Source organism: Pygoscelis adeliae, unplaced genomic scaffold (genome assembly GCF_000699105.1).
Source record: "Pygoscelis adeliae isolate BGI_AS28 unplaced genomic scaffold, ASM69910v1 Scaffold14, whole genome shotgun sequence".
In the NCBI taxonomy this organism is placed as follows: domain Eukaryota; kingdom Metazoa; phylum Chordata; class Aves; order Sphenisciformes; family Spheniscidae; genus Pygoscelis; species Pygoscelis adeliae.
In genome coordinates, this window is record NW_008825109.1 from 1,472,488 (window position 1) to 1,495,155 (window position 22,668).

Sequence of the window (22,668 nt, forward strand, 5' to 3'; positions counted from 1 at the left end):
AGTACTTACATTCACTGCCAGGTCACAAATAGTATTCTGTAATATTTGAATAAGATGATTGATCTATAATCTTAACATTTGTTCTTTTGGAGTAAGTGCAGTAAATACAACTGTAAACTGTTAAGTAGGGAAAATTAATATAAACATGAAAGAAATTCACCAAGCTTCATCCATATTATGGCATTCTGCTAATACAGAAGAGAAATCACCCTAGCTGCACTTCAACCGATGAAATATAGAATTTGCAATTTCTTTTATATATTATTTTTAATCAACAATACTTTTTTGTTGCCATTTTTTAAAATGGGGATATTAATAAAATCACAAAGCAGCTGTGTAAGACAGTACACATTTTATGATATGTATAGTTTAAGATCATTTATGGAAGGAATGTCTTAAACAACTAAATTGCATAGGGTTAGACTGCGATGAAACTGTTATAAATAAAATCTCCTCAAAATTAAAAAAAGTGAGTGACTTCCTTAGTTTGTAACTGAAAACTGTGAAACTAAAAGAAACGTGAAGTTAAACAAAAGAAAAAAATCAGTATGCTTAGGGCAGCAGTTGATCCATTTAAAAAACACCACTTTATCTGTTCTCTTTTCCTTTGCAAAATCCAATAAACTGCCATTATATTCCTTTTAAATGGTTCCATTACAAGGATTCTATAACAACAGACTAATCTCTTGATAATTATAATAAATGCCTGTAATCAAAGCAGGAACCATTTAAAATAAGGAGAAAGGCTGTTTTCCATCAAACTCATTGTAGTTCCGTGACCTTTGGAGCATTAAGCTACATCATACGCTGCCACCTCTAACTGCAACATAGCTTTCCTACCAATCTTGCTCAAATAAAAATAAAAAGGATGAGAGATCAATGGCAATGTGGATTGACACATGGTAAGAGTTCTTACGTTCCAGCTCTGAGCCTTGTAGAACATAAAAACCTCAATTCGCAAGATTCCAAAGGCTCAAAGCCGGCAGGATTCAGCCAGCAGTTCTTTGACGGGCTTTGATATGTAGTGCTTCCCTTTAGGAAGGAACGGGGGAAGGAGCAGACCAGTATTTTAAAAAGTCGTGCTATGGCAATGTGAGCTGTATATCTCTACTAACGCTTAAGAAAGTATTACTTTTGAGAAAGCCAGGACATTTTATCACAAAATTCGATATTGTATTCACATGAACAAACAATGATTTCCAGAGATCATTTAAGAAACTGAAGGCTGATAAAATTACGGGAAATGACTATATATGATCAGAATGGCTTTCATCTGCATTTTGTTAGACCCAGCATTGATTTCACTTTTCAGCTGTGAACAGCAAGAGGCCAGCTGTGGCCAAGGGAGCGAGCAAGCAATGAACCAGGGTCACAATAGGGGCTGAGTTGTCAGAAAATTTAACACTTTTAATGACTAAATCTCGGCAAAAAATCTTCGAGTTACAACCATTTGAAAATTATATCCAGCGGGTCCCACAAACTGTCAGAGGATAGAAGATTTAATTTATGACAAAGTAAAACCTTTGAACTCTAGTTATGTGAATAAACAGCATTATAAGGGGAAAACAAACAAAGCAAGGAAAATATAAAATACATTGCCTTCAAGGCAGAAACAACTACATTTTACTTCGTATTCCCAGATGTGTTAAAGGGAAATTTATGACAGCATACTGAAAAGCAAGATTCCCATTGTGAAACCCTTCACATTTATTTAACTAAGCACAATCATTGAAAATGACCTTTATCCAAACCCTTCACAGCTGTCTTAAAATGATCTAAAACTATTGCCAGATTTTCTTTAACTAACATTACTTAACAAAAAGTCATTACCCCAGGGCCATATTACACTACTGGCAAGTAAACACAAATCCATTTTCAACAACATGCTACGAAGTTTTAATGAAATATTGATAACAAATTGAAAAGTCTCCATTAAAAAGGTGCCAAACAATACAAATCATCATAGTTTTCTGTTCTAGCAATTTCCTTATTTCTGATAACATATTTGTCACCTATTAGACGTATGTGAAAACAGAAAAACGGCTAATACTTAAAAAAAATCTTACATTTAAAACTGTTATTAAATGAGGTGTCAAAATTATTATAAACGAAGTTGTTCTAGCAGCATATTGTGAAAAGATACCCTCATCTGTTCCCAAAAGACAGCACATCCAGAGCGTACATTACTCTATAAAATTAAAGGGCTACTGACAATAAATTCATACGGCAGTTTTCGTTGCACTACACTAATAATTTACCAGTGCGTTGATAACGTTTGATTCCAAGACTGAAAAAGCAGTGTGTCAAAATGATGAACACCTTAATCTTTCTTCTTTTTCTACATAAACACTAAACATAAAGATTAAAAGATTGTCACAAGAGCTGGCCTCCTGCAGGTCTAGGTCGACTGACAGGGGTTAGGGGAAAACAAAAATCTTACTTGTGGATTCAGCACAGAACAGTTCAGTTTTTAAAATAATAGTATAGAGGCACAATTAAAGCAGGTGCATACTGTGGGGAGGGGGGAAAGGACTTTATTAAGGGGCTGGTTAGTTCAGTAAATCATGGCTTTCAGATAAAGATGATTATGGTGGTTCCTTGGTGTGAGAGGGAGAAGGGTACAGGAGGTTCATTTCACCACCAAGTAATTATGCTGACCCAGAGTGTTACCATTTATCATGGCTGAAAGATGACACTCACTGTTAGCCAAGGGAAACTGCTAGTCAAACGCTTCCATCTAGATCAATACACACCACATTTTTCTACAGCCAAAAGTAATTATACAACAGCAAACTTCACAATCAATACCCACTTGAGCTAACTTATATTCAGCTGTACAGACATGAAGGTATGGCACTGTCAACTGTCACTGAAAACTACTGCATTTGACCCAGATTAAAGGGTTTACGCCCACCGTTATAAAGGATTTTGCTATCTATTTTTCTGAGTAAAAGCAAAGGTATCCTCTTTTCTCTGTTATTAAAAACAACAAGCAACCACACAGATTTTCAGGACGTGTTGCAACCTGCAGCTGAAACTGATGTTATCATTTCATAAAGTCTCACTTAATGCAAAATAAAAAAGAAAATCAGTCAATTAAAGAAAAATCAATCTTCCTAACCACTGAAAGCTAAAATAGTTTCTGGAGCATTAGTTTCTAAAAGCTGCAGTTGAAGACCTGACCTTTGTGAACTCCAGAGACCAGAGAAGAGAGAAACATGAATACCTGAAATATTAAATCAATGTCATTTTCAGTATTAAACATATATTCATGCTTGTTTACACAGAGGTGCACACCTACGATTACCAGCAAGCCAGCTAGTAGACAAAATTAGGCTTTAAGAGTTTAGGTTTTGTTTCAAAATATATCTAAATGTCAGTTTTGACAACTGCTTTCAAAAAGGCAGAGCTTAGTCTTATAAACCAATCTAACACATCAAGAAAGGTTAGAGGGCATAAAAAAAAAATCACTACTTCAGTAAAAAAAAATTTGACATCCAATTTTCAAGCTGATTTATCAGTGGAAAGCTAAAATTGATAGTTTGCCATTACTGGGTAGCAGGCTGTCTAAGAAAGCTGTTACAAAGCCTTTCATTTTGATTTAGCCACATGGATCAATACAAACCTATACTGTTTCAATTGATTTTCTGATATAACCTCTGTGGGAGAACATTCATCACCTGCCATACTAAAAAATATTGAAATTTATTTTGTAAACTTTGATTTTCAACAAAATATAGTGTTCTACTGAGTGAAGTGAAATCTATTTTTCCAGGTAACAACTAATCACTGTTAAAATGATACTTTGAGTAACATATTTTGCCTTTTCATTTCAGTCTGACTTACACTGTTAATCCTTTAACTGGATTCATACCAAAGAAGATCATAAAATTTCCCTTTGTTTTTTTATCAAGTATCTTGAGACTCTTTTCTGTTTTAATGAATAGGAGGACAAACTAGAACTTCAAGTGAAAATACTCAGTTACAGTGAATATTAAATTCTTACACTAAGTTGCTCCCCAAACCTAGAACCACTTAATGCTCCAGGGAGGAGGATTGTTTTTCCAGATATCAAAGAAAAAACAAATTCTTAAAGTAGAAACAGCTATTTTCTGAAACAAAAATCTTTATCCTATATTTACAATACTATTTACATAAGCACATTGGGTTTTATCCAGCTTAGGCTTTTCTAATCTGCTTTTTGTGATGTCTAAGAGCTCTGTTGTTCCTCAGCATTCAAAACAGACTATGTTTTTACATGTTACTTTGCTCATATGTAGTTATTTATTTTTATGCCAGCCCATTCAAACTGATAAAAATACTGAATTCAGTAAAAAAAAAGTGTGATTTTGTAAGACAATCTTTAATTGTACAGCTTTTCTTGTTCCAAATTATTTCATCAATCCCTAGTATCTTATTCCATTTAAAAAAAAGCTTAAAAATAATTTACAGGTTTGAACCAATGATTTTTTTTTACCCCCTTCTTTCCCATTCCCAAAAAGCCCCTTTATGAGCTGCTTAAACAGGACCAAAAACATTTCTGAGTGCCACATTGCTGTAGACTATCCAGCCAGGGCATCAATACAGAAAAGACACTAAACAGGTTTTAGGAGGAAATACACCCTGGATAAAAGTGTAAAAGAATTTTATCAGCAGCATATGAGCAATAAATGAGAAAAATCATAATCCTATGTTGGAAGGACATAATCCAGGGATGAGATTCAACCAACACCCAAGAGCGTTTAGATTAGTAAGTGCACACTCAGAACATGCTGGTAACACAATGCCATTCAGATTAGTGATTACTAAACAGGACTGTGAAAAATTCCTAAATGATTAAGTTAGACAATAAGTAAGTGAAATTCCTGAAATAAAAGCAATATTTTCATAATGGAAAGAATATAATAAATTCTAAACTCTCTTGTAAATGTAATGTCATGAAACCAGAGTAAAATTTCTTTGTAGACTTAGGGCTCAATATGGATAGTCTGTCTATTTATAGAATACAGAATGTTATTTCTAGCATTTGGATACTAAATTCATCTTCCTATGTGTACCTGAAATCAAATAATACCAACATCAAAATATCTGAATTTGGAAAAAAAAATTAGTATGACAAAAATTCTGTAAGATAGAGAGGTGGGAGAGAAAACCACGGAAAAGAAACAAAATAATTCGACTGAATATAGAAGTAAGGACTTGCTAGTCAAATCGGATGTGCTGTTTCATTCCGTTCCAAAAATGCCAGAAACAGCTCTTAAGTGCAATGGCAATGGCTACATGCAGCTAGAAAGGACTGTATGAGAGCCATCACACAAATTCATCCTGTTATTCAGATGCCGATGCTGATTCAGATGCTGATTATTTTAACCATCAAAATAGTGAACACCATGAATCTGAGGCATAGCAAAAACTCACCGAAGAACTACATGACTAAAGCATGTTTAAAAATAAAGCAAAGCAGCACTAAATATTTAAAACCTTTCTCTTAAAATAATATATTAATTAAGCACTATTTTTAGGGCTTTTTTTTTTTGCATCAACAGATCTCAAGTCACTGTTAGCAAAGTACCATAATTCATGTATTACAGATGGGGAAAACAAGGCGGATAGATAAAGACTGAAATGATTTATTCAGCGTTGAGGTGTCACCTCACTGGCACCACCAAGATCATAACTTCATTATTTCGGGCATAAAGTGACTGCTTTCATAGCTGAAGAAAGAATCTTGCTTTCCCATATGAACTGTACTGTGAATTCTGGAGGGGAGAGTGGGTGGAACAGTTGGTATGTCCTGGTTGGAAGTGCCATAAATTGCTGCTCTGATTTGTTAATGGCACTTATTAAATCCACTATTCCCATAATATGTATATTTTCAACAAAGATCTACAAGAAATTTGAATAATCATAATTTCAATCTTCATATATTATTCAGTTAAAAAAAATTTCAGCATTTTGAAAATATAATTATGTTTATTATATAAGAAAAAATTATCTTGGTGCAAAATAACATTTAATAATTTCTGAAAAATAACGTCCCCTCTAACAGGACATTTTTGTTTCATTTTATTTTAGGGAAAAAAGTAGGTCTTTTGTGGTCTCTCCTTTGTTTTCTTGGGTTATTTTTGGTTTTGTTTTTTATTTAATGAAGAAAGAAAAACCCAGAAGCAAAATATCTTGTTGACACTTGGGCTGCCATCATATAAACACGTCGCAAATAACTAAAAAGACAGCATTTGTAGTGAATATGTTTAAAGACCCTTTCTTCTATTAAGGCTTTTCTGTATCTAACTATATTCAGAACAAGAGAATGACCTTCTAAAAAGTAATGGTGGTGATTATCCATATAATGGTTGTAACATGCAAATATACAGCAGCCATGTAAAGGAACAAAAATCAGACAGCAACTTCACAATGCTTAAGGGCTTCATATTTTACAGCACCAGCATTAATGGAAAAGTTAATGTAGCATTGAATAACAGTGAGTTGCTCAGCTGCTGCTACTGCTGCAGAACATTCAGATCATGGAAATAACACATCACTTTTTCACTCCTATTGCTTTCTTGACCCACAGAAAAACAACTCTTACCCACCCAAAAAATCACATGCAAAATATTCCTGCATTACTCAGTTGCTTAAGAAATATGACCAAGCATATAATTTGTAAGACCGAAAACTCAAATAAATAATTAAACCACAAAACTCAAAATAGTTAAGAAACAGTGCTGAAGAAAATCTCAAAAACTATACTCTGTGACTTAACTCATGCTATGGTACAAAAGCATGCATGAGCACAATCACTTAATGCAGTACACAAAACGAAACAGCATTTTACAGTACTCTTATCTCTTAATTCCTGATCTCAATACATGAAATATCCAGATAAACTATGCATGTTAAATTCCCTTGTTTTCCATATACTAGAGAGTAAAAACTACTGAGCGCACTCAGTACAGTGTCATTTAAAAACTTCTCATTGATCCAAGTCTACAGGAAAGTTTCGGAAGGTAGGCAACACCCAGATACTGTAAATGGAGGCACATAATTGGCTCTAAATTGAATTGCACTGACAATTGTGGTTAGGGAGAAATCTGAAGAAGGGGCCGCAGACCCCACAACTATAAATCTTGTAAACCATGTTCCCCCTTCATTATTGCTGGCTGGTTTAGAAAAGAAAAAAATAGGAAATTGTTAGTAAATATAGAGTCAATGTTGGAATATGCCAGCAATCTTTCCCTCCTTCATAAATTCAGGCAATGACCCTAAGAATTTTGCTCTCTCTTGATGCAAACTGTAAAATGTGAAGACATACCAGGGTTTAGAATTTCCATTAAGGAAATTAGTCCTTCTTGGAATTCCTGAAAATTATTCCAGCTCATAAAGGACTTCAAACTTTAATGTTTCTGCACTGATGTTGGACTAGTAAAACTTTTTTATTTTGTTGCTGATTGCCTTTTTTTACTGTCAGAAGGAGAACAAAGTAGTGAGCATGGTTATAGAAAGGGAGAAGATTCACCCCTTTCTTTTCTGCTCTCAAAATAATAAAACAAAGTGCTACTAATTCGAAATTCAGGCAGCTCAAAAAGTAACACAAATGCTTGACTGATACTCTGTTGATGTCAGACATGAGAATAAAAACTGGGGAGTAAGAACCACTGCCTCCAGATCCTTCCAAATTTGGTTGTCTGCCAGGTCTAAACTCAAAGGTTTTACAAAATGACTCTTCAGTCCCACCTACAGCTATTTCTCAGTTGGATAGTATTTGTCAGGTAGTATGAAAATCTCCCTCTCCCTATTCATCTGCTCTAGGTGTCCGAGTGCAATTTCTGGAACCTATATCATCCTTCAGTTACATATATGCCAATTATATCATTCACTGACCTTTATGCTTCTCTAATGTCTGTGATGATATTAGCTATGAATTTCTAACAGGGTTGAAAAAGTACCAGCAGAAGGTATGTGTCTTGCCTTTACAACTGGTAATACCAACTGGTATGGGGAGAAAGCAACAATAAAACCTTCTGAGTATTAGAGCCAATGGAGAACCTAAGAAGCCAGCAGCCAGGAAGCCAATTATTTACTAAAAGCTACCTCAAAACCTGCTTGCGATTTAACATCTTATAAATGTTTTGGAAGCCATCAATGGCAACAGGAATCTGTAGAAGTTATCTTGTAAGGGAATGTCCATTGTGGCCTTTTCAGTTTTACAGCAGAGATTTTTCCTAAGGAATGTATGTCTTTTAGAAAACAGTAGCATTACAACTTTACTGTGGGGATTGTGAAAAGCTAAATTTAACAAAAGGGGAAAAGTAAATATATTTTCTTAATCCTAATACTAGAGAACAAGAATTTAGAAGTACATTTTTTTTGGTTTTAGTGTACACAAATTGAGAATTCATTGATTGCTTTTAAAGAAGTGGAATCCTCTAAATAAATATTGCATTGAAAGAGTCACCCTCAGTAATTTGTCACTGTGTCAATGAAATAAAGGAGCTATTCTAGTACTTTCAGAATAGGACATTCCTAAGAAAAGGTCCCTGTTTAAGATTTAGTCGTGTCCAGCAGAACCTTTTGAACTTCCCTGCACAGTTGGCAATAACACCCTTTCATAGCTCAGCTAAAGATTATCAAATGATCCAGATACACAGGGAATACCATAGCCAGAACCCAACATATGACCTGTAGATTTAGCTTCTGCAACACACACATTGGAAAAATAGATGTACCTGGCCTCCACTGGATGTCCGTTCAGAAGAAACATGTCTGTTTCTTTCCAGGGAAGAGAATATATTCATCACCAAACAAGAGCAGCAACATACACAGTATCATTAGTCCAAAAAATAAGTCAAAAACTAAGCCTGAGTATATCTAATATGCTAAAGGACCATTTACACTAATGTAAAAACATAATTTATATGTAAAAAGTAATTTCCTTGTTTTTAAAGACAATTGGTAATATTCCTCTAACACTACTGAATTGTACATAAATTCCAATCTATCTTTTATACTAATTTTAATACTTTGGTTTTATTCCATCAGGCCTCAAACCTTTATAACACCTTCTTTGTTAAAATCTAGTAGACCGTATAGTTTTCTTTGAGGCCATTATCAGAGAAATTGGTGGCCATTCCCACAAGTTTCCAATCAAAGTTTTTCTACATTTTTAATTCCAAGACTGTTAAAAATGAAAAGTAATGTATACTTGGGGAAAATCTAAACAGTTTGTCTGTCTGGGTCCTCTGAGAGTATACAAACAGAGATTTTCATTAACTCTTCATGATGATCTCAAATGGAAAGACTATTACGAAATAAACTATTATTTTCCTATTCAACCTTGCCTGGCATTTAGCCAGATAATGTGGGGTGGTTTTTTATTTTCTCTCATGCTACTCAGTAGTACTTAATTGAGCTTAAATCAGAAAGGACAGCAGATTCCATTTTGTTCTGGTGGATACATATCACATCCTGCTCCTGGCTGCTCTTCTTTCCTGACAGGTTTCACTCAATTAATTTTCATAGATTTTTAGCTCAACAGTTCAGTATGAAACTCTACCACTGAAAATACTGTCTGAAGTTCACTAAATAAATTTCCTCTGCTATTAAGCTGTCATCAACCTTGAAAACATCACTTTTTATTCAAGAAAACACGAGAGGCTGGGGTACCATTCAGTGTAAAAGACTACTATGTGTCTGAAAATAATGCATTGTTAGCTAATAGAAATTGGAAACTTGAATGTCTACACATTAAAAAAAAAATTAAAAATGAACATTTTTTTAATAATACCAAAGCAACACTTCCACGCACCATGAGGCAAATATATCATGCTTTACTTTCCTCCATGTTTTCACATAGCACAAGATATATTATGCATAAAAATTAAGGCCCTCTTATGGCAAAGTATCCCAAAGGCTTCAGTAGTATTTCTAAATTGGGCCTAAGAGACGTCAAATTTAGCTTCCTCTTTATGTACATTTTTATTGCTTCCTACCATTAGTGAAACGTAACTTCTAGTAAATCATCAAAAGAAATTTCTTACGCATTAATCTTTCCTAAATTCAGATTGCGACTGTAACAAAACCAGAAAGCATTCCCACCCAATAAATATAATTTTATCAGAAGAGAAAAAACAATGGGAATCTGAAAAATAAGTAAACTTAAATTTTAAGAAATAACTTCATTTTAATTTTAGTCTATTAGCATTGTGTATACAGAATATTTTTTAAAACAATGGTTAGCGTTCTCAAATTGAACAGCAGAAGTACATGTGGCTTATGCATCTTTTTGTGGATTTTCTAATAATCTGGACAATTGGATAGTTTGCTACATTATTCGGTTTTAAAATGGTTCAGCGCTATTGAATGTTTAAGAAATATTTATAGCATAAGGCAGTATATTCCTGAAGCTGAAACAATCATTAGACTCTGATGTTCATCTATTTTATTGAACTACCCGCAGGGAGCTTTATGGGCATACTATCATGTCAAGGTCACAGGATTAAGTGAGCAGTGATGACAGTAAACAAGCCTTTTCTGTATATTCTAAAGGGTCTTACTGAGTTACTTAAAATGCCATAAACATAAATAGTCTCCTATCTCTACAACACATCCATGACAGACGACTTCAAAATATAACACTCTTGAGCAATGGAGCTTTACAACCTAACCAACAGCCTATATTATTGACAACAGATATCAATATACTGGGGAGCACAAATATTGGGAGAAGCTTGCAATCTGTCATCATCAGATATTTTATGTCTGTAAGTATACAAGAAATATATCTACATATACGTCAAACCTCTATGTGAACAGATATTACTGCTGAAAGAACCCAGAGCTTACAGGTTAAGAAAAAACATGGTACATAGAAAAAGTAAATGCTGTAATAACAAATGTACCAAATCTATAGAAGCTATGTAAAAACAGACAATAAAACCAAACCTACACAGTACTTTCAATATCATCTTGAATGATTTAATTACTCTTTAGAAGTATACTGTGCATTACCATATCTATTTTGTCAATGAGGAAACCAACATAATCAAGTACAGCAACTTCCTTCAAGTCATGTGAAGTCTATGACAAACTGTGTGTTCCTGAATCGGTCGAAATAAACCTGTGTAAACTTATTTTTTCACTCTTAAAAAAACAAAATCAAACAAAAAAACAGTGATCAATTGAAAGAGAAGTGTCTGCAAGGAATACTTTTCAGAAATCAGAAAAGTGAATTGTGTAAAGATGATCTTCATAGTTTAATATATAAGAACATACAGGCTGTGCTGACAAAATGCATACAGAAACACCAAACCCAAGGAACGCTCCTGCTAAGGTCTATTAAGGTAAGAAGGAAGGGACAAGGGTCTGGTTGCTGGCCTCTGTGTCCAACAAACCATGTTCCTCCTGAACACCTGAAAACAGAACCTCGTATGCAGCACTTGGGAGCAGCAGTTGCACGTTCACTTGCCTATCACTCCCTTGTAGTAATACTGCAAGATATGACTCCAAGCAGATTAGAAAGTACTGCAGACAGAGCGGGAGGAGATAAAGTGAAATAGGCACAAGCACAAAGTATTTCTGGTTGATGGTAAAGGTACAGATATAAGGACAGAACAGACACTGCTGAGAGGCAATCTTTGATTTCCTCAAACACGGGACTATGAACCGAAAAAACCCCCTGCTATGCAGAGATAAAATACTTTCTCTTTTGCATCAGATGACCTGTATGATTGATGCATTGATTTAGGAAAGCTCTAAACTAGTTTGGAGGAGGATGATGTTGTACTACAGGGAAGCAAAAATGGGGGAAAAAAAAAAATCACCTTGAAGGTTGATTTTTTTTTTCCCCCGGGGGGAGGAGAAAAAAACCCCCAACAACTGAGGAGACAAGAAAAATGGATCAGTCTATTACATATCTTAGTTGATTATACATTGCGAGGACAATAATGGGAAATACAGGAACTAAGAAGTAAGAAATCTTAGTATCAAGAAGATAAAACTTAGGCTGGAATCATAGAAGCCTGCCAATACAAATCATGGTTTGTTTCAGGGAAAAACAAGAAAAAAGTGTTTTTTGTTCAGCACATAATAGTTTACTTCCTCTGAAGTTCAGAAACAGGTATGAAACATACTTATTGAAAGTCTGGGTAATGTTAGAAGGGAAAAAAAAGTTAGTACTGCACTTTGAGATATAACAGAAAAATCTCTACCACCCCCTCTGAAAGAGGATGGAGACAAGAGATGTTTAAAAAACCCTAAAATTAAATAACTAGCTGAAAAAAAATCCAACATGGTGGTAAAGGGCTCATTTACTAAAACAATAGATCTTAAAAATCTTAAAAAAAAAAGAAGTTATAAAAAGATGTGTGTTTTGTATACATGTGTATGCTGGGTTGAAAAGTAGCTTAAGTTCAGTAAGGTATTTTAGATTTGATTCTGACTAGTTCGAGTTTTTTCATGAGAATATCTAAGAGGAAATATATCTAGAGTGAAAATAATTACTGAAACAGAGTTTGTATTTCCAAGGAAAGACGTTAAACTTACAGAATAACCAAGTTTAAATCCTCCAATCTTAGAAAATTTGAGGAAATTGGTGGATAAACCCCCTTTAAAATAAACCTGCCACAATTTCTAAAACCAAAATTACATACAAAACACCAAAAAATTCTGATGTGGAAGGAAGATAAGATATACTAAAATACCAATGTGGTTGTAGTCAAGAGCTCCTTAATAAACTCACATAATCATAAAGGAAATGCAGCAAGAAAAAAAAAGGAGGAGAAGAGGGCAATCCCTGATCACTTAGCTGTTCTCTGAAAATTTATGGAGGATAGGCGTGATTCCAGATGACTGGAAAAGGATGCTATGTGGTCTTAAAAAGGGAAAAACACACTAAATGCATTATAAGCTGTTTACCTTTGATACATGCAAAGATACTAGAAGATTTTATCAATCAGATAATTAATATTAAACAATATAATAGAATCAGAGAAAATCCACAATAAAATTTGAGGTGACAACAAGCTGTGCTAATTGTAAGAATAGCATAGGAGAATAATAATTCAAAATTACTTTTAAAAGTCTAAAATCTATAAGATGAAGGAGAGAGATAACAGTCTTAAAAACAATTACAAGCACAGATACAAAGCAGCGAGTGATTGTCAATTAGTAGAAGGGAATAAGAGCCTGCAGAGTGGTTCTGGGAAGTACCGACTGAGCCTACAGTCTCATTTTTGGATGCATCAGTAAAGCTATAGTGTGAAACAAACTTAAGTAGAGTTGTGCATTGTTGAGGGCTCACCTGCAATCAAGTGCCCAGATTGCAGTACCTCTTTCTAAGGAAGATGTAGGCAAACTTCAAGCAATCTAAAGCAAGACACCAACATTATACAAGATATAGATAATGTAATCAGGAAAGGAAGACTGAAAAAACTCTGTTTGCTTAGCCTGGAAGTCAACAGCCTGAAAGGACAGTATCAGCTTCCAAAGACCTTGAGAAGGGCTAGGTTTAAAACCAGGTGTCATTAATCTAATTTGTAGCGAAGAAAATGATCCCATGATGCACATGCAAATTCAACTATAAAGCTGTCAAAGACACAGAACAGGTTTTCTAAGGTGTTTGTAGAATTCCACTCTCCCCCCTGCAAAGAAAGGGGGATGCAAAGCATGTGATAGGGATGTACCAGATTACGCCTGCCTCAGTGCCTCAGGATGGTTCAATCTTCAGTTCTTTTCCAGACCCTACTCTGAATGTCTCAAATTATTTTACAAACATATGGTTGGACATAAATATATTTCAAATAAAAAAATACAAGACACATTAAGGTTTTGAGAGGAGGGGAATCAAAATGGTTCCACTGAGTTTTCACTTCTGGTTAAACTTTGCATTTCTGATGTTTCCAACAAAAATGTCTGAGAAGTCTGTTAAAATACTACAGATGTTTCTCTTAGAAAAAAACATTTTCTACAGCTTTGCATTCATCTTCTGTAATCTACTTGAAGCATCACATGGGAAGAATCCTGGAGTGTAATGGCACTACAACAGCTTACTGTGACTTAAAAATATGTTTCTCACCCATTTTATGTCACAAAATAAAGAATAAATGAAAGAATTTTCATTTCTGAGACAAAAAAAGGTCGTCTTAGAAACATAAAACTTACTTTTTCAGAATCTTATAATCTATGGCTTTTGTTCCTTTTTTATTCTTACTTACGGAGAAAATGGGAAATCCACTGCTATATTGCACAGGTATTACGAGATAGGCATGGGGAAAAAAGTGAGAATCACGTGAGGGAAGTGTTATCTGCCTATTGAGAAATTCTTCCCTCCTGGTTTCTACTGAGTTTCTACCTCTATCTAAATTGGAGGCAGGGAAAGAAGGAGAACAGATGCTAGAAATGTTGTCCAATACCAGCAACTGTTAGTCCAGTCTGCTGATACCCACTGCAGAGGCTGTCTCCACTGCAGGAACTGGGAGGAAAACATGAAGCTGGACTTTGAAGCCCTACTGAGATGAGGAAACTTCAAAATCAAGACTGAATGAAATTGAGATTCCTCAGGAAATTCTGAGTTGAAAATTCAAGTAGTCTGAGTGAGTATTAGATGGACCTATCATGTCTACTTGTCCTATCTTTCTGTTTCTTAAGCATTCACTTACAGCTGAAGATAGGTTACAGGGCTAGATGGACCGCTGGTCTGAACCATTATGGCTGTTCTTGTGACTTCTATCCTGGAAGCTGAATGGCTGCATGTGCACGTGATAGCTCTACGGCTAGACTTAAGAAGGAGCAGAAGTCCCTCTCGGTTTGTTAAGGTTGGCCTTCCTTTTAATATAAGTATTCTTTAAGATTCCCTTGTTACTGCTACAATAAAAATATATATAGCAAGTTGACTTTATGCAATTTGGACATATATTCTGATTGCTATTCCAGTTAAAGACTCTGCTGACATCTAAAGATCTGTTGTTTCTAAAGCTTAAAGAAAAACAACATTGCCACACTTTCCTCTTTGTGTTTGCTGTGAAGCCAAAGGGGAAAAAACAAATTTTAGGCAGAAACAGAGAACATATTGAAAAGAAGTGAGAAAAACAGAGTAAAGAAGAAAAAAACAATCATCTTACTTCAGAAGTAATAATGTGAAAGAAAATGCAGAAGCCTTCCTTCTTTAATATGAAATACAATGTACTGTACTTCCTAGAGATAAACAAGTCTTTCCGTAGAGTTGAACAAATCTTCCCTGAGTACCATACGTTTCCCAACATTGAAAAATACTACCTCTTTCCAAATAAATTATTTTCTTCAGAGGTTTCTTCCTGCTGTGGGAAAAAATCCATAGTGAACAGCACCACAGTTCAAAATAACTGAGTAACCTTGCACAAATACAGAACTAAATAAATCTCACGTAAGCAAACTGTGCACTCACTTGTACAGCCCATCTCCAGTTATACAATACTCCTTTCTTGGCAGGTATCTCTACGCTGCCAATAGCATCCTACATCTAACTTCCTATTATTAGAAAATGATACAGAATTCTTCTATCCCCCTTTTTCCCTCATGCTCGTCAAATGCCGCAGCACCATTAGCAAAAGCTCCTTCAAATAGTCTCTGCCTTCCACCACAGCAGTAAGTAATCAGGGAGGGAGGAAGGAAGAGGGTACGCAATGGGTATGGGATGTAATATAATGGGTGCAGAGCAGCAGGAGCAGCACAAAGTTGAAAGCATAGTAAGAAAGGTAAGAAGGGGATTGAAATAGCAAAATACTACAAAAGAGTGATCAGATTAGAAAAATAGTCTCACTCACCTTTATGTTTAAAACCTGCTACAGAAGGTTGACTAATACTGGACCTAAAATGTGAATAATGCTGACACATTTGCTGATCTCAAGGTATGTCAAGCAGTGCAGTTAAGTAAAAACAACAGAAGACAGAAAAGCATTTTCTTAACGTTTTGTTGTAATGACATCATCTCAGAACTAAATATTTGGAATTTGTAATCAGGATAGCTAATGAATGAGCTAAAAAGTGTGCAGGTTCCATCAGATCAATCTGGAAGGATCTATTCTGCAAAGAAAAATAGATTCCACCAATTTCAGAAACATCGAAAATTCATAGTTCTTACAGAGTATGTGGAAAAATGCAGAGCCTTAACAGGCCTTCTAACAACAGGCATGTCAAACCCAGTGCTGGATCCAGTAGACAGGATCTGGTCCTACATCTTTTCCACTGTTCTAAAGCTCCCTTTGTAATTTATGTCTAGCAGTTAAAATGAGCCAGAAATGAATGAATAGCTAAACCAGATGAAGCTGATTTGCAGTGGGGGACAGGATACGTTCTGTGTCTCTCTGAACTTCCTAAGACAACAGCTAGTATAGCGATGGAGTCAGAGCATGCCAAAGGCTGGCTGTAAGGGAAACTCCTTCTTACTAAATTCCTGTGTTCTGGTCTCCCTTGCTGTAAACTGGAAACAGTTGGTTTAGAAGCAGTGTCATCCCAGAATCAGCTTATTTAACTGCCAAGCCCCACAGGCTCAGAAAAGGGAAGTTCTCCTCTTTCCGCTCTCCTCACCCCCCTCCCAATCTCTGCAGAAGCACATGCTGTAGTGAGAGGCAGAACTAGCTGTCTGGCAAGAAACTTTTTATTTCCAGCCTGTCTCCCCAGACGAATTTGGTCTTCACCATAGAATGAGTTTGACAGCTCTGCCCTCCACCATGAATGATTAATTTGTTATGGGTGTCTAGTTTAACCAAAGATAGATTTGAACAAAAAAAGCCCTCATATACTTGCTATTTGGTAAAGCTGCTTTAATGTAGGTTGAACCTCCTTCATCAAATCACGGAAAGCAAAAGAACCAAGTCTCATTTTTAAATGTCATTTTTCTTATTATAGTAATCCCCCTGTGTATATCAAAACTGATCATGTGAAAATATCTATAACAAGTATTTCATATTTAGATCACAAACTGGAACTCAGAACTCTTTCTATTGCCCTAGATTGCCTTAAACCTATAGAAACTGTAAGGTAGAGCTATATATACAGCATTCTTGAATAAAAGTTTTTGAAAACTTGAGATATCTGATTAAACAAAGAAGCTAAAATAAGAGAATATTCCAAACAAACACAGTAACAGTTTATGGCCCAAAACACAGGCATGCATATGGCTGATAAGGAATTTGAACTGTGTGTACAGACAGGTTTCACTATTTATTTTTTTTTTAAGGAAGATGTGTATGGGGAGAGAAGCAGATGGGGAGGAAGAGAAGCACCATATGAAGCTGACAGAGAAGACAGAAGGAAGCATATGTTGTGACATGAAGACTATAACCCTGAAAAAAGCTAAGGGTAAGTGCTGACTTAAAGAAGCTTTGAACGCTAAGCTATGAAACACCCTGTTTGATTCTTCCTGAGTTCAAGGAAATAGGATGTTGCATATTCACTCTGAATAAGTGGCAATACATCAAAGAAATAACCAACTCATCAATTTCTCATCTGAAAAACCTGCAGAATTCTAATTTTGGTATAATGCTGAAATTAAAAAAGGGAAAACCAGTATGTTTAGGGTAAGCTATTATGAAGGTACCTAAAAGTGTCAAATTGCCAAAATCAGGAAAACAGAATTAGTTTGGTTTAAGGGCACAAACAGGATTTATAACAAACTAATGAGATTTATTTTGAAATCTATTACTCTCTGTCTGAGATACGTAGGAAAAAATAAGATTCAATAATTTCCTTTTGTTGTAGAGGAGTTGATGCTCACACCTTCAAGAAATTGAGCAAAAGAACTTTGGTTTTCACTTTAAGAGGTGAAGGGAAAATATTTGTGAAGGAGGAAAGAGGTTAACACTGATAAGCAATACAAAATAAAGGTTTTTTTCAAAACTGTTATTTAACATTTTTAGACAGAAGGAGATGAAAGAGTAAACAGGTTCTCAGACCAACTCAAACTGTACTGATTGATGCATGGACAGCGATAGGTTGTACAACGCTACTGTGTTTGTAGGCATTTATTCAAGTGGTGGAGCGCTTGCATATAATTAATTTCTCCTTCATAAATTAATAGCTAATTAAGAAGGTAATTGAAATGCAAATCACCTACAATTTTATGTTATTTTTAATTCAACTATATGTAACTATAATCTAATTTAGAATTGAAAGTTTCATACGGTATTTTGTTGACTCACACCATTCAACTTCGTTCTTGTTGCTTCAGCTATTTTGAGAAGAGTTTATGATAATATATTTAAAATTCATAATTTACAAATACTATAGAATTTCACTCATCAGACCTCTTGTTTTTCCTCCCAGTGCTAAGTTTCTATGTTTCCTAATAGTCTCTTTGTTTCTTAATGAACAAAGGGTAAACTTTGTGGCACCTACAGATGAAACACAGCAAATGCTTGTAGCTGCTTTCTGCAAAAATAGTACACGCAGACACAAAAGCTGGGGAGGCTTACAAGTTCATTGTGTTGAACCACAAATACAAGGAAAAATTGTCTCTACAGCTGGGTCATATTTCAGAAAATGAGACCTTAATATTTTATAACATGAGCATCTATGTTAAAGAACTTAAAAATTGTTCTTTACCTTGCAGAGATAAACAAAAACACATATATATGTACTATATGCTACAATTATCAGTAAATCAGTAGCTGCAGATTGTGTATGTGATAGAGAATTGAAACTTTTAAGAGTCACACTCATCCCCCCCCCAAATAGTTTCTTACCTATCTTATCCATTTTGGATGTCAAAAGGCATTGCTATTGCTGGAGTATTTATCAATGCATAGGCGGTTGCCTATTTCTTCCCCTGCCCGTCCTGGGCCTGAGAACGATCTCCCTAATTCACTGTTTCAGCGAATGGTCTCCAGCACAAGAGATGGACAGGAGACCAGCAGTGTGCCTTCAGAACTGGGAACGCTCTCCCGGACAGAAATGATGGAGTCACTACAGAGGTCTAGAGGTCTGGACTGTCAATCTATTTTTTTCTTAAGTAACTCTATATTCCAGTCAGTCTGTATGTCCTGGGGCACAGAGAAGCAACAGTTTATAAACAGACTTCTAATGCTGTAACTGTTTGTCAGGAATTAAAAACAGAGACTTGAGGCCTGTTGTGTCTCCTGCCAGCCAAGACCAGAAGTACGTACAATTTTAGAACCTATCTCAATTTCCATCTTATATAGAGTATTGGAGGAACTACCTAATGAACAACAGGTTTTGCCTTCTGTGCCTAAGCAGTTTAATGAGACCCCTCTCTACTTTCTGCACTTGAAGCCTTTTAAATCTGCCCATTGAGAACCAGTGACCTTGGTTCTTAACAAGGCTCAGAGGCTCTCCCCCTGGGCACCTCCCCATACCTGCTGCCATCCTAGGCCTTTCCATTCACAGTCCACCAGGACTCATGACAGAGAGAGGTCTCATGCACTTGTGTGGTGGATCACACAGCTGCCACGGCACACATAGCAAGACCTGCAGTGCAAGGCCATTTGCCTCCTGACAGGCTCCTGCAAATGGGGAGCCCCACTTGGAGACCTCATGCTGTCGACATGTCGCCCCTTCTCCAGGTTAAGCAGCAGCCCGCAGCTGAAATACAACCAGGCCAACAGCGGCACCTAAAACGGTGAGCGCCAAAATAGGAAAGCAGCACTGCAAGTAATTAAGAAGCAGGCACATCAGGGAAGTGGCATGACATGAATAAAATAAGAGTTTCTTTTGCTTGATGTAAGAAATTTGAGGGGTTTGTCATAGGTGTCAAGCTGATTCATGGCCCATCAAAAACTATCATGGACTGAAGAGCAAAAAAAGCTGCAGCAGTGGTCTGTTGCCATTTAGGATGCCATCAACAATCCAGGAGAGGAAAGTTATCTGGCCCAAAGAAGAGATGGTCTTCTGAAAAAGTTAGTGACCAGGAACTGACTTAAGCCTGCAAAGTATCTGCGCCATTCACGAACCTGAGCAACAACATTATAAAAAAATTCAAATACATTAATAGGACTGAAAATTGCATTTATTTTCATCAGGCTCAAGGTTCCAGATACACAGCTTTAAGCCTCAACTAGAGATAACACGAGTGTCCATTATGGACTAAGGCTGTTTTGAATTAACTATATCACAATCTTCTACATGTCATTTTTGTAATTTCCACCAGCATGTCTCTGGTGTTAGACTACAGAATTTCCATAAGACTGAATTTCTACACTTTCTACCACCTTAAAAAATAAATACATCTCCATCATCATCCAGGAAATAGTGGTTTCTTTGGAAGATGTAAGGATAAAAGGATGGTGAACATGAAAAATTACATTTTTCAACACTGTATCACTGCAAGAACCAACTAGACAGAATGACAAAAAGAATGAACAGTATATGTGGTATTTATTAACCATTATTACCGATGTGTCAAATTTATTACTTGACAACTTCTCTAATAAGCTTAAGCCCTAGATATGTATTCAAGCTAGATTCATATAGATTTTTTTGAAAGAAAATATTTATCTAGAGAAAAGGTTTTGCATTAGTCATCTCAACTAGATTTTTACTGAAAAAGTTTTTCAGAGCTGAAATGGAACTTTCTGATCTGCTCTGCCTGACTCAGAGCAGACTTAAGCAGGATTAAGTAGAAAATTAAACTATAAAAATGTGGGTATTTGGAAGCAGAACTTCCTTGATTTCTCTTGTTTGAGCTGTTCTACTTTGAATAAATAATCAAATAATCAAATATTTGTGGCTAGAATGCACAAATAAGAGAGAGACTTGGCAGTCTCTAGTTTTGCAGACAGGGCACTCACATGGCAGTGACCCAGGTTCAAGACCTTGCTCTAAATGAAGGAAAGGAGCAATTTGAGCTCATGTCTTCCACATGAGGGTCAGCACCTTAGCCACTGGCTATTTTTGTGATTCAGAAGAGCCAGGCTCTGGTTTTTTTGCATGATATATGAAAATGTTTAATTTCACCCCTATGTTGAATAGAATGAACTTTTAAAAACAGTATTCAACACAGCTTTGATTAAAACCTCATGCATACAGTATGCAAAACCACTTGCATACAGTAAGAATTATATATTTTGGATCATGTTTTTTTTATTTTATCATTTTTTTAACAGCAGTACCTGTAGAATTGAGCTGCACTTTGGTTATGTTCAGCTTTGCACATGGGACATTTAAGTACAATATAAGTTTTGCTTTAAGCATACAGAGTTTGACTATGCATGGCTGGCGCTGACTACTGTTTTGTTGTAGGAGAGTTAAGATTTACCAGTGGATCTTACCAGTTCATTACTTGCACAGAAATATCTATAAACAGAAGAAAGCATTAGCCAGCGACTCAAGTGACCTGGTTCTGCTCGTTATTCTAATACTGACTTACTCTATAAGGTTAGACAAGTCGTTTTGACTCTCTCTTCTTTATTTCAGGCTTCCTCTGTCGATGTCTATATGGAAATCTCTACATCTCTCTCTCTCATTCAGAACACTTCACTCAAATTCTAATACTGGTAGGAGCCTCAAAACCTACTGATATGCTAGCAGTAAAATTGCATTATAGTCAACAAATACCAATTACGATTTATTTAAAATATGGCAAAATATTATGTTTGCAGTCTATAAAGGAGCTTGACCTGTGAATCTTTAGCAAAGAGGACTTCTCAAGAACCAGCTGAAGAAAAGACTAACAGAGAAAATATATTTTAGCAATACTAGTTCCTAATACATTCATATTTCAGTTATACAATGACTACTTTTCTTAAACTTTGAAAGTAACATTTAAAACCCACACATTTTATGTTTGCAGCTTACCTGTGAGAAACGGCTCCCCAGGCACCATGCTTATTTGTTAGTATGTTGAGTATCTTCTGTTTCAGCTGATTGGCTGTAACGTGATCCCGATGCTTAGCAGCACTGATAAGATGATCACACATCTTCTCCTCCTCTCTTCTGTCAGCAGCATACTGAGCACACTGTGACTAGGAATGAAAGTACATCTACTTCATAAAAGATAGGCTATTAGAATTGCCTTAAAATGATTACTTACTAAAACTCTTTAAATATGACAAGAACTCTTTAAAATACTTCTAAGAGGAATAGGACGCACCATGCAATTGAAATTATTCTACTACTATACATTATCCATGAAAAAGCACGCAGTTAGAACATGTAAAAATTGAGCTATCAAGGGCAAAGACAACAGAATTGCAATTAAAAACATTTAGCTATACATCTCTGAGTGTAGATGTGTGACCATGGATATGCCTTAAAAGTTGGTCTTTATTTGTAAAAGTTTCATGTGTTCTCAGGTATAAAATACAGGTATAACATACATAACATAATATGCAGGAAAAAATTATGTACACTAGTTTTGATTTTTAAATTGCAATAAAACTTACAATTAAAAAGCCATTTGATAATTTTATTATTATGGATGCTAAAGAGAAACTCCTTTAGCTATGAAATTAAGGAGTATATTTTCTATTTCATATCACAATATGAAAAATTTTCGTAACGTTCTACCACTTCTAAAAAACCCTGATGGTTAAAAAATCACTCATCTTTTAAACTGAAAAAGATCTAATGTTTTCATCATGTTTCCTTTAAGAGATAACTACCTCTAAAATAAATGCTGTGCTTATTGACCTTCATGAAAATTTGTTTCTAAAACTGTCAAAACTCTATAGCGTAGAGTTA

The 22,668-nt window shown here is 35.5% G+C and overlaps 1 protein-coding gene across 1 annotated transcript in view; it reads right to left on the reverse strand.

Annotated features, from left to right (window-relative positions):
* NBEA (neurobeachin) overlaps nucleotides 1-22,668 on the reverse strand; it is a 180,865-nt gene that overhangs the window by 40,158 nt on the left and 118,039 nt on the right. Inside the window, exon 23 of the mRNA XM_009327857.1 lies at nucleotides 21,784-21,950. Within this exon, the coding sequence (XP_009326132.1) occupies nucleotides 21,784-21,950 (167 nt within the window). The remainder of the gene's footprint in view (nucleotides 1-21,783; nucleotides 21,951-22,668) is intronic.